Source organism: Cyprinodon tularosa, unplaced genomic scaffold (genome assembly GCF_016077235.1).
Source record: "Cyprinodon tularosa strain WSP-4 unplaced genomic scaffold, ASM1607723v1 ctg481, whole genome shotgun sequence".
Classification (NCBI taxonomy): domain Eukaryota; kingdom Metazoa; phylum Chordata; class Actinopteri; order Cyprinodontiformes; family Cyprinodontidae; genus Cyprinodon; species Cyprinodon tularosa.
The window spans coordinates 406,681-419,350 of record NW_024039209.1 but is presented as its reverse complement, the minus strand read 5'-3'; the positions used below and the strand labels follow the sequence as shown (position 1 = coordinate 419,350).

Sequence of the window (12,670 nt, the reverse complement as noted above, 5' to 3'; positions counted from 1 at the left end):
ACAAAAAAGAGAGAGAATTGTTTCGCTCCGGACACATTGGGGTGTTGCATCTTCTGAAGAAGCGCCGCCGCCGCATTCTCACGTTAAGGTAAGCGCACACGCTGTATTGTAAACATGTGAAGTGTATTTCGTATAATTTTACTGTGTTACACGCGGGTGTGGTTGAGTGTTTGCTAAAGTGAAGTTTTTTTTAATTAACGTGGGTCTTGGTGGGGTCCTCATTCAACAAGCTGTGTTGCTACAGATTTAAGGGAAAGCTATGAATGGAGGAAGCTAAAAGCTAGCACAACATTAGCTACCGTTAGCAACATTTGCAATCATTCCTGTCGTAAATATGCATTAACGAAATGAACGCATCGCTTTGTTGTTAATATTTAACAACTTTCTGGCGACATTAACTGTTTTTTAACATGCTGCCTGCCTGAATCGTTGTGTTGTGGCATGAGTCGCAGCTGTCACTATGACAACCAATTGAACCCAACAGATCTTTCACAGAGATTCCTAAATAGCCAACAAGATTATTCTATGTTTAATGATGATACAATACTTTTATATTAAACTGAAAGCTCCCAGCAATCTTTCTTTCTCAGTTTTTTACCCTCTTTCATTTTCTCTGTTAATGGAATTAAATGGAACCTCTGTAGGGCTGGAACATCTAATCGGATAATAAGTGATTAATCGATTATTGCAATATTTGTCCACTAATTAATTGGAGATCACAGACTTTAACCATGTATCTAGCTGATACACTAACCCACTTAGAGTAGTCATATTTTTTTAATTGCTGTGAAGAATAATCTATTCAGAACTTCTCAGGTAATCAGCTTGAATTGATTTAAATTCTGTATAAAATCTTATTTAATCAGTTGGCTAAATTTTAGCTAAAATTCTATGTTGTTATCACAGTATTGGCTTATAATGAAATGTTAAGTAATTTCCAGGTATCAACAGATGGGACACCATGTCTCTGTTAATTTTGTTCTTTGACAAATCAAAAAGAGGCTTCCTGCCTACATTGTTACAGTCATCACTGTGACAACCTCTTTAAGGCAAAGACCGCTCTTATTCATTCCTAACTAGCTGATTAATTTATTATCCTTTATGTATGAAGCTTTTTTTAAATTCATGCTGATGGTTGTGATTGTAACTATAATGGTAGCATCCAGGTAAGAATCAGTTCCACAAAGATAACTATCACATTAAATCCAACCTTCTTCCCATGAATGGATTTATTCTTTTATGTCTCATATTTTTTATGAAATTACAAACTATGTCTGCTTGATGAAAGTTTAATGAATTTATATAAGATTTATAGCTCATTCAAACTCCAAAGGTCTAAATGCGACTGTCTCCACTTGTGGTCTAGATTTCAGATTTTTCTGCTGGTCCCGCTGGCGCAGATGGCGGCTACAAAAGTTCCAGAGGTCCGTGACATCACACGGATTGAGCGAATTGGTAAGAATCCACATCTGTTTTGGCCTCTTCTTCTAATCTTTCCAATGAGGCTGATGTCTGCTCTCTTGTCACCTCTTGTTTTAGGGGCACATTCTCACATCCGTGGCCTTGGTCTGGATGATGCTTTGGAGCCAAGACAGGTTGGACAAGGCTTTTAGTTTTTATCAGTGGGGCTTCCTCTTTAACAATTGAACAGAGGAGATGTCCTTCTTCAGGCTATTTTATTTAGTTGATTATTTATTTAGTTATTATATTCTATTCTTCAGCACAGATGTCCCTAAACGAGCGCTTTACCTAGAGCTGTTTTAGTCTTGTTAATCTGCCTGAAACAAAGGAACAAAACTGTTGGAGCTTTTTGTAAAGTTGGATTAGATGTGTTACTGAATTATAAATTTTGTTTTCCATTTAAATTTCAGCCAGTGATTTTTATTTATTTTTTTTTTTTTACATTTTTTGTTGTATAAGTTCTTTTATGGTTCTTCTATTGCACTTAATACAGGGTCCTAAACTCATAACTGTTGGTTAAATAAATATTATTCTTTCCTCCAGCTTTAAGAACCAGGGGTCTGATTTCTCAAGTTTGCGTAGAAACGGAGAAAGGCCTGAAACTGGCGTACGTCACTTTCTATGTAAAGGTTTTCATGAAAAACTAACTTGGCGTCGAAACATGCAGACTCTAACGCCAACATTGACACACATGTTGGAGGAAACGTATATGCCTGACTTACGGAAAATCTTGCAAAAACGCTGGTATACCTTGGATAAGTTATGGGTACGTTTTTTTTTTAAAGTTATGAGCACGCTGAAGTGCGCTGAATCATGCTGGCACACATCGACGCAAGCCAAGTACGTTGAGAAATTTAGAGCATGCTCAAACGTTCCCGACGTATACCAGCGTATGCTCATATGTGGGCTATAAGTTACAGCTAAGTTATCTGATCATTGACATACCTTAAGTGTAAGTTGCTCTTAAGTCGTGGCGTCTAGCTTAGGGCTGGGCGATAATTCAATAACGATATATATCGATCGATAGAAAAATAGAAAAAAAGAGGGTCGATAAAAGTTCGATAAAAAAGAAACGCAGTTTTCCTTCCTTCTCATTGTAGCCTATCATGTAGGTTTATGCTAGTCACTACTTCCTCCCAACCAATCACAATCGCGGACCCAGGCACGCCGTCACCAAGCGCCGCCCTCTCAAACCACAACACAGAGCATATGAAGCTGTGCAGCAAGGAGAGACGGAGGAAATTGTTTCAAAGAAAGGTTTTTGTAGTTCGGCAGTCTGGCAGTATTTCGGTCATGGCAAGTCGGACCAAAAACAAACCACAGTCATCTGGAAAATGTGTCGGGAACCAGTGAAAACCAGTCTGATAACGAAACCAACTTTTTTTTATCATCTCAGCCGCTCACAGCCGCAGGAGTATGAGCTGTGTACTACTCCGAGGAATCTTCGGAAAATATATATTCAGTTCTGGGCAGTTTCCCACGTAGTTCTAACAAGTGAGATAAAAATGCTGAGGGGCCAGAAACTTCAAAGTAATAACTCAGGTTAAAGCAGGAAACGGGGGCGGCGGCGGCGGTGGGGGGGCATTTATTTATTTGTTATATTTATTTTGGTCATTTTAGTTTATTCTTTGTCAGTATTTAATAACATAACTCAGGTCTCTTAAGTTATTTTTCTTTAAAACAATTCTGTTATGGTTAAAAAAGTTGGTTAAATAAAGATTTTATTCGAAGTCTGTGTTTGTGTTTTTTATTAAAATTAAATCATTTAGCAATATTATAAAAAGTCCAGGCAGAGCTGCACATAAAATATGGTTTCAAATCTTTTCAATAATCGATATCGATCAATATGCATTTTTTTTTATCGATAAGCTTTTTTTCTATATCGCCCAGCCCTAGTCTAGCTTATCCAAAACCTATGAGTAATGTGAGCCTAACTTATCAAGAACTTATCTCAATCGCATATCATCATATTTGACGTGTTTCTAACTTCCAGCTACTGTGTAATAGCATAGTGGCAGCATTTTGGTTTAAGGAGGTTCACAGGAGGAAACCGTCAGTTCTCCTCCAGACTTCTTTGCCATCATAGCGTAAAGCGAGAAGTGAGCAAGATGGATCCTCCCTGCGCTCACGCCCACGGCCAACAAACTTCCTAGCAGACATGATGCTGAATCTGCTGCCAGCTGCAAACCTTTCTTTCTTTCTTTTTATTTATTTTTCTTTTTGTCTGGGTGGGCGGCAAACAGCAGCTACTTTAGTACCCCAATCAGCGGTGGGGAGCAGCTTTAACAGCGTAATGCCCATTTTATATCTTTCAATGTATTGAAAATACATTGAAAGTTCAGCGTATGCCAGCGTTTTAAGACATTCTGGGGCATCAGGCATATGCTAAATTGTCAAGGTGTGACTACAGGGCCCTTAAACATTAATGCTTAAACCGACAGCCCGACTCGTTATCATAAAACAAAACAAGCTAAATTCTAGCAAACCTTTTAGTAATCACAAAATGCTTAATATTTTCCCATCAGCTGCTTTACTGAAGAAAAACCGTGACTTGTGTAACGTTACAAGAGGCCTGAGCAGCTTAAATCAAAGCACACAATATTACCTTTTTTCTCTCCATCACATTCAACACAGATCAACACCTTAGTCAAAAGGCGTCACATCAATTACTGTAGAGATTTTATTCCTGCTGCGATGCTCGTAATAGCTATTGTGCTGGAGGACGCTCAAAATGGGGGAATCAGGTGGGAACAAGTTTTTTGGATCACTAACGGTATCAGATGGTGACTAATGGTTGATCAGAGCACATCTCCTGGATCTATCAGTGCTGAAAAGGCCGACCTGCTGAACCCACATCATCCCTGTTCATCAGGATGCCGGTGTGCACTGCAACAATATACGAAATACCAGAGGGGCAGCTGGGTGCACAGCACTGAAAGAATAAGAATATGGAAAACCAGCACTGCATGCTTTATATAAGATTTCATCCTCATTTAAAAATTATAGATGTGTGTATGTAGATTATTTAGTTTGGGCACAAAAGGACTCGGCTTCGGGCCGAGGTTTATCAAAGATCCAAAATAACTCGCTTTCCCTGTTAATAGAGAGATTAATCAACATCTAAAGATAATAAGTTCATGAAACAGACCCCGTGGGTAGCTTATGCAGGGTTTCAACTTCTATGTCTTCTATTAACAGCCTACATTTCCCAACATGTGCTAAACATGATCACTGCCTGAAGATTTTAGACACAAAATAAATCTGTAAATTTATCCATAAAGCTGAGAATCCCAGCTGCCGCTAAGCATAACACTGCTTGCATGTCTTGTTTATGTCCCCTGGTTGCCATTGGTAACCATAGAGAAATGTGGTTCAGCTGTCTCCTTTAATTATGCAATAAAATTCCCGCAGTGCGTAACGGTTTATTTCTGGTCGGATGTGGGAGCGTGGAAGGACCGATGTTAGGCGGAGCCTCGTCTGCAAACTTATACGTGTCTTTTTAAAAAAAAAATGTTTCTGCATTCACACAGTGTGATATATGTTAAAAAAATATATTTTGGATGTGATTTTTGCGTTTTGGGCTCTGGAGTTTCCACACAATCTTTGATCAATAAGACCGTAAAGACAATGCTTTTGTTTCTGTTATTTTTTTATTTTTCTGTAAATGTTTTTGTTTTGGGAAGCAGCGTTGCACTAGACATGATTAATTATTCTTTTCTGTACTGGTGCGCATCAGAAGGTGTTGAGGTTGTGCTGAAGGTGACCTGTCCTGTTCACCTGCAGGTGTCTCAGGGGATGGTCGGCCAGCTGGCCTCCCGCCGGGCAGCAGGGGTCATCCTGGAGATGATTAAAGACGGCCACATCGCTGGCAGGGCCGTCCTGATCGCCGGCCAACCTGGCACCGGGAAAACTGCCATTGCTATGGGTGAGAGCTACAGTATCCTCTTTTTGTTATTGCAAGGATGTAATTGGATTCAGTTACATTTAAGCAGAGACAGGGTCTCTTCTCCCTCTTCCACATTACCTGGGTTTGTCCTCCTGCAGGCATAGCTCAGTCTCTTGGGCCCGACACGCCCTTCACAGCTCTGGCTGGGAGTGAGATCTTCTCTCTGGAAATGAGCAAGACTGAGGCGCTGAGCCAAGCTTTTAGAAAAGCCATCGGAGTGAGAATCAAGTGAGGGACTCGCTGCAGTGACCAGTCTGTAAACAGTCTTGATTTTACACTCAACAAACTCATTTACTGTTTATTGGCAGGGAGGAAACAGAGATCATTGAAGGAGAGGTGGTGGAGATCCAGATTGATAGACCTGCCACTGGAACGGTGAGCTGCTTTACCTATCGTCTCTGCTCCCCGTCGCTGAAACTAGAAGGCATGCAGTGTATGTTTAAGGACACTAATATGATGAACATGTTTCAATCAGGGTGCAAAGGTGGGCAAGCTGACCCTGAAGACCACTGAGATGGAGACTATATATGATTTGGGCAACAAGATGATTGACAGTCTGAGCAAAGAGAAGGTTCAAGCCGGGTGAGTTTCTCTGCTTTGTTTGTTCTTTCTGATATAATAGATACTCGGCAGAATCTCACAAATGTTGTTTGTGCTGCCCTGGTATCTCAGAGACGTGATCACTATCGACAAAGCCACCGGTAAGATCACCAAGCTGGGTCGCTCTTTCACTAGAGCCAGAGACTACGACGCTATGGGAGCTCAGGTAAGTCTCACTGCAGAGACATGTACAGCTATGCTAAATCGCTATAGATGGCCAAATGGTTACACTACAAATGGCATAATGCAGCACCACTGTACATACAATACACAGATGATGCCTAAAGCAGCACAAGGTCGACCTAACACCGTGAAATGGGAAACAAAGCAGCGTTTGTAGCACCATATTAATCCTGCGTGACACACATTTATATTCGGGGCCCTTTTTTACCAGTGCAGCTCATTTCTTTGGGGGTTTCTTAACCTCTTAACATCTGCCTCATTTTGGGTAATCCTCGCCTATTTTGCATGCCCAAATGGAAAAGCAAATAACTTAAGCCCAAATTGCATGTTAAATGCAATAAGCTAACACCCTCTAGTTCCCTAATATATAAAATTGGGTGACTAGAACACAGACCAACCTGCATTAGTTCAAACATGACTCAAAGTTGTTGTTTTTTTATTCTCGGAAATGTTAGGTCTTTTTTGAAAAGCAGTAATAAAGACATTCTTGAGAAAAGGCAGGTTTTATTGTATTATTTGTTCTACATCATGTCAACCACACATGCAGAACATTTCAGACCTCTAGCTATAACAGTTCCAGAGCTGTGGGGATTGGAACTATTGGTGTCAACTTGGAGCTGCGTGCAATGGCTCCACCTGCTGGTAAACATTTGCCGGTGGAATTTTATGCATTCTGAATTATTACCCCCACTTAAGGTCCACTGGGTTGCCGGCGACCCGGTGGACCTTAAGAGGTTAAAGAATAAAATATGAATGAGCATCATCTTGAAGACCAAGCTGCAGCACATACAGATCAGGGAAGATTAAATCATTTAGGATCTAAGTGGCATCCAGATTCTGGACGTTTCAGGAAGCTCTATTCATGGATATGGAGTGAACTTTGTTCCATTATTGTTGCAAACAAAGAAAATTTTGGCGAAATTAAAATAGAAGAAAACGATATCCAGAAATGAAACTCAAAAAGATGTTTTGATAGTATTTCTTCTGCTTTTCTTTAATGAAATAGTTTTTTTCTGAAATGTAAATACTTGAATTTAAGAAATTACATTCTTTTCATATACAGGTTAGATTTTCCTCACTTCTGGGGGTGGGTTTTCCTCTGGGGTGAGGAGCAAAGAAGCATTTCTATCGGAAATTTTAAAAATACCAAATTTATAAAATAAGAAATTCAAATAATAAGACCTTGAAAAATTTGAAGTGAACTGAAGCTGTTGGTTCCTGCACTGAGAGTAGTTATCAGATCAATGTTTCTGCCATGATAAAGTATGGTGGTGGTTGTATCATGCTGTGAGGTAAGGCTTTCTTCAACCATCAGAGGCTGGAAGAGAATCTTCTAAACATTTCAACCTTTGACCCGAAAAATAACAATGCAACAGACTGACGACTCTCTAAGAATATATGTTAAAACTTAATTCTATATTTAGTTGCAAATATATTGTGAAATTTATATGTATTTAGATACATTTATTTATTTAAAAGTACATTTAAATTTATAAATGATTATTATAAATTTATTTATATTTATTGGTACAATAAGTTGTTTAAAAGTGCCTTTTCCAAATGTATTTGCATATTTATTGTTTTAATTATGTATTGGATTAAAAAATATATTTTAATACTTATTTCATTTCACATTTATTTATTTCATGGGAATCTTGAAAGCTTTTGGTCACAGGACTTTACTGTTTAAATATGTGTGAATCTGCACACGAGTTGCTGCTCTACCTTTTTGTGGCACCAAACCAACTAGAGGTGTATTACTGCCACCTAGAGGTCTGGAGTGAGAACGTCAGCGTCTCTGGGCATATAAAGCTGGTGGATACGGTTCCTAAAATACCTCGTGGTAAAAAATGGCAGCAAAAGGGTTTTGCTCTATGCTCAGGATGCAAAGACCAGAGCGATGCTTCATAGTTCTGTTTTTTTCCTCAGACAAAGTTCGTCCAGTGTCCGGAGGGGGAGCTGCAGAAGAGGAAGGAGGTGGTCCACACCGTGTCGCTCCACGAGATCGATGTCATCAACAGCCGCACACAAGGCTTCCTGGCTCTCTTCTCTGGAGACACCGGAGAGATCAAGTCTGAAGTCCGAGAACAGATTAACGCCAAAGTGTGCGAGTGGAGGGAGGAGGGAAAGGCAGAGATTATTCCTGGAGTGCGTACAAACGGGTCCCTTTTGTTTTTGGTTCTCGGCTAACGTGTTACTGAAAGCCTTGGTCTGTGTGTCCAGGTGTTGTTTATCGATGAGGTCCACATGCTGGACATGGAGTGTTTCTCTTTCCTGAACCGTGCCCTGGAGAGCGACCTGTCCCCTGTTCTCATCATGGCGACCAACAGAGGCATCACTCGGTACTGTGAACGCTAACCCAAGGAGAAAACTCCAGTCTGTAAAGTTTCATGCTGTGATCCATCTGGTTCACATTCATTGGTAGCTACAGACGACTAGACGCACTAATGAGATCAGCAATGGAAATGTACAAACTTGGATTATTACTATGTTGTCTCTCAAATTCTTCGATATCCGATCCAGATAACGAGTCGGTATCAGGGTCGATATTCAAACGGTGCATCTCCAATTTGAAGTAGAGTTGGCGGGGGGCTGTACTAGTGGTCAGGGCATAGAGCCTGGAATTCAGAGGTTTTCAGTTCGAGCCCCACTCCCACAGACTGCCACTCTGGGTCCCTGAGCAAGACCCTTAACCTCACACTGCTCCCCGGGTGCCCCACGATGGCCGCCCACTGACATGGAAGGGATGCAAAAACTTTATTATAAACAAAGTGGGCGTCCAACAAAAACACTGAGATCATGTGAAGCTAATGAATCGTCCCCATTTACTATAAGCTGTTAATGTTTATTTAAATTTCTTTGAAATTGAGACCTAATGTAACATTTGTTAATACCGTTTTCATTTTTATCATTTAAATGGAGAAATAAAAGAAATATCGTCTTTAAGAATCGGTCCAGAAATATCAGTAGAGCGTATTGAGGATCGGTTAGACTGATGCTAAAGCAATCAGCCTCAGCTTTAAACTAAACTGGACCAGACTGGTGTCGATGAATAACATGGTAAGCTGTTTCAGTGTTTTCATCATATACTGACCTTTGACCTCCATGCAGGATCCGTGGAACAAACTACCAGAGCCCTCATGGGATCCCCATCGACCTGCTGGACCGTTTGCTGATCATCGCCACGTCTCCTTACACAGAGAAAGAGACGAGGCAGATCCTAAAGATCCGGTGAGGATCCTCATTCGCTGAGATCTCCTCTCTTAGCAAAAAGAATGGAGGGTATTAATTTGGTTCTTCCGGTTTTTAGGTGCGAAGAGGAAGACGTGGAGCTGAGCGAGGAGGCGCACACGGTCCTCACTCGGATCGGCATGGAGACGTCGCTGCGCTACGCCATCCAGCTGATCAGCACGGCGGGGCTGGTGTGTCGTAAACGCAAGGTAGGCTGTGTGGAAACGAGAGCAAGCCATCCTCGTCTGCCTGGTGAACCGCCTGTTAGTCAGTTTGAAAAGCAGATCTGATAAGTAAAAAATTCGCTGATGTTTGCCTCCATTGGCCTCATTAGTTTTAGATGCGGTAGAGAAGCAGTGTCAGCTGCGTGGTTGTTTTCCCGCTCTGGTGTAGCTGCAGCTTCATGTTTAGGTTTGTAAACATGAGCTGCTGGGTGATGACTGGGTTTTATTTCCTCAGGGGACGGAGGTTCAGGTGGAGGACATTAAAAGGGTTTACTCGCTGTTCCTGGATGAGGCCCGCTCCTCCCAGTACATGAAGGAATATCAGGATTCCTTCCTGTTCAACGAAGCACGTGAGTTTTCATTTCAACTGCAGATTCTCAGTTTGCTTCTTTATGTTCAACTTGGATTCAAAGCAAAGTGGTAAAGTTGACTTTTACTCATCTAAGCAGCTTGGAGAACCTGCTGCCATGAAGCAACATCCTGTTTATTGGTCTAAAGGCTGAAATATGATGAGAGCAGAAATGAAAGATGTCATTATGGCAGGGTCACTGCGGATCCTTAAAAGGTCTTCATCAATCTATAATCATGGCTTTAATTGGCTTTATAATCTGGGGCTGGTTTACTATCAGGCAAAACTAGGCAGTTGCCTAGAGCCCCAAGTCCCTGGGGGCCCATAAATCTCATTTTTTTTATTACTTATTTGTGCATATTAATTATGTTTTTGATAAAAATACTTAAGTTAAACCGCCATCAGAATGCTGATAATAGGTATGTCTCAGCCCCCCCTTCAGTGTCCACCATATTGGATCAGTCCATTTGCAGTGCATATTCAGAAAGGTCCAAACAAACGGCAGCAAACCCTTTGAAAACAAACGATGTGAAGAGTAGTGTTGCCAACTTAGCACTTTTGTCGCTATATTAAGTGACTTTTCAGATCCCTCTAGCACTTTTGTTTAAAAAAGAACCTAGCGCCAAATCTAGCAACTTTTTTCTGCTACTTTAGCAACTACTTCTAAAAGCAGCGAACTCTGCTCTCCAGAGCAAGTAGATTTATAACCCTCTCCTCTATCTTGTCTGCTTCCATGATTCATGCAGCTGTTATTTCATCCAAATGAAAAAAGGAGAACAGATAAGCAGATCATGGATTGTCTACATTGAAAAGAAGGACTTTATTTACTTTGCTTTAGCCTTTTTGGAAACACAGGAAGGAGCAATCAGCTAAGTTATAATGGGATTAGTGATTGGAAAAAATCTTTCATTCCTTGTGAGAAAGCATGAAAAGTCAGCTGAGGACATTGCTCAGAAAAAAAAGAGTCAAAAGAAACGGCATTGAGTGCATTGATGACTGAAAGACATCTTCTGCCTCTATTTATCTGTTTACTACAGTGTGTTTAATTCATATTAATGTGAATTTAAAGACATTTCAATTAGTGGAAAAAATTGCAGGGAGAAATATAAATAAAAAGTCTAATCAACCAAAACTTTCGCGATAGTTCCTACTGGACCCCCTAGGGGTCATGGACACCCTGCTCTATGTGGCAGAGAGTTTCAGTTAAAAACTATTTTATTACTGTTATTAACGTTTTTATCCACACAAAAAACTAGAAATTGTAAATATAGTGTCATTAACACTAGTTAACCAACAGATTACATAAACTTTAGACAGAAGAACTGTTTTTATCAGGAGGCTGATAAAAACTGATATTTTTAGGCATGTTCCAATCCGATATGGGACAGAAAAACTAATAACTTCATATAAACAGAAGGATAAAATGCTTTTTCTTATGTAAGAAAATGGTTGTGTATTTGCAGGAGAGGAAGATCAAATATGCTTTAATTTAATTATATGAATTTCTAAAGCATCTTGTTCTGTCAGCCTGAACCTCAGTCAGATAAATAAATGTGGTCATTTCTTGTGTCATTTCAGAATCGGCCTCCATGGACACATCGTAAAGCAGACCCACTCGCCCAGCTGTGATTTTTTTATTTTTATGTTTTTTGTCTGAGCTTGTCTTTCGGAGTAAAAAGTCTGTTCATCTGCGGTTTGTCGGTTGGAATTTACTGTAGAGCTTCAGTGAAATATTCCAGCTGCTTTGAATCGAATTGATGGAAACATTCAGCGCTGAAATTCGGCCTTATTTTGAACGACCTGAATACCACAATGTGTCTCTTTAATGCCTTCTGCCCCAAGCATCCTTTCATTGTGTTTCCCAGACTCTCCTTAGATGTTTGTTTTATTTCACAAACAAAATAAAAACAAGTTTTGTAATCAGTTTTTCTTATTTCTGTCTCTCTTTAAAGCTTAATAATAATTTAAATGGAATTATTAGATCTGGAGAATATGTCAGGAGTTTCAAATAATACGGGCAGATGTTGATCCTGTATATTTATTCAGAAAAAGATGCCTTGAGGCGGACAAAAAAAAAAAGCCTATTTGCTGACAACGCTGACATTCTATGCTCAGTGGCTTCACTGTCAAGGATAAAAGTCGCTACTTTAAATTATTGTACCTAAAAGAAATGAAGGCACCTTTGCTCCAAACTCCAATGCTGCTGTAAATCCAACATAAATCAAAGTAATAACTATAAATTTAGAATTAGTGATTGTTGTCTATATAATGATACTTTTTTTCATGGAAATCATGAACTTTGTTTGACTGCAGAAAAAGAATCCACCACAAGAGGGAGCTCTAAGATCTGTTTTAAACAGGTTACAAAAGGCAGATTTTGATTGATACCATTACATTTTAACTAGCCTGTTAAAACACATTACATGCATTATTAAAATGTCTGCTTATTTAATTATTTTCATCTTTTACTCTCCTCTAACACACGCAGTTACTTTTCCATTTATATGTAGATAATTAAGGGTCCTCTGAATTTGGCAGCAGTGCTTCTGGGATCTGTGGGATTATTAAAGTATATGAGCTCAGTCAAATACAAGATGCCAGAAATTCAGATAATCTAACAGCTGCGTAAATTAAACGGTTTCACTCATTAAAAGTATTAGAGTTCTGTTAAAGCCT

General features: G+C 39.8%; 1 protein-coding gene across 1 annotated transcript; it reads left to right on the top strand.

Annotated features, from left to right (window-relative positions):
• ruvbl2 (RuvB-like AAA ATPase 2) lies at positions 1-11,917 on the top strand. The gene is made up of 14 exons (XM_038302092.1): positions 1-88; positions 1,367-1,455; positions 1,540-1,595; positions 5,245-5,386; positions 5,506-5,635; positions 5,716-5,782; positions 5,883-5,989; positions 6,080-6,173; positions 8,120-8,338; positions 8,414-8,532; positions 9,302-9,421; positions 9,501-9,630; positions 9,881-9,995; positions 11,573-11,917. Exons 2-14 carry the CDS (start codon positions 1,401-1,403, stop codon positions 11,596-11,598), a joined length of 1,380 nt encoding a protein of 459 aa, XP_038158020.1. The 5' UTR covers positions 1-88; positions 1,367-1,400; the 3' UTR covers positions 11,599-11,917.
• The last annotated feature ends 753 nt before the right edge of the window (positions 11,918-12,670 follow it).

Excerpts from the sequence above, each read along its gene's own strand:
- ruvbl2 (XM_038302092.1), top strand. The coding sequence starts at position 1,401 with ATGGCGGCTACAAAAGTTCCAGAGGTCCGTGACATCACACGGATTGAG. Across the intron at positions 1,596-5,244 it reads ATGCTTTGGAGCCAAGACAG|GTGTCTCAGGGGATGGTCGG; the intron begins GTTGGACAAGGC and ends GTTCACCTGCAG. Across the intron at positions 5,636-5,715 it reads GCCATCGGAGTGAGAATCAA|GGAGGAAACAGAGATCATTG; the intron begins GTGAGGGACTCG and ends GTTTATTGGCAG.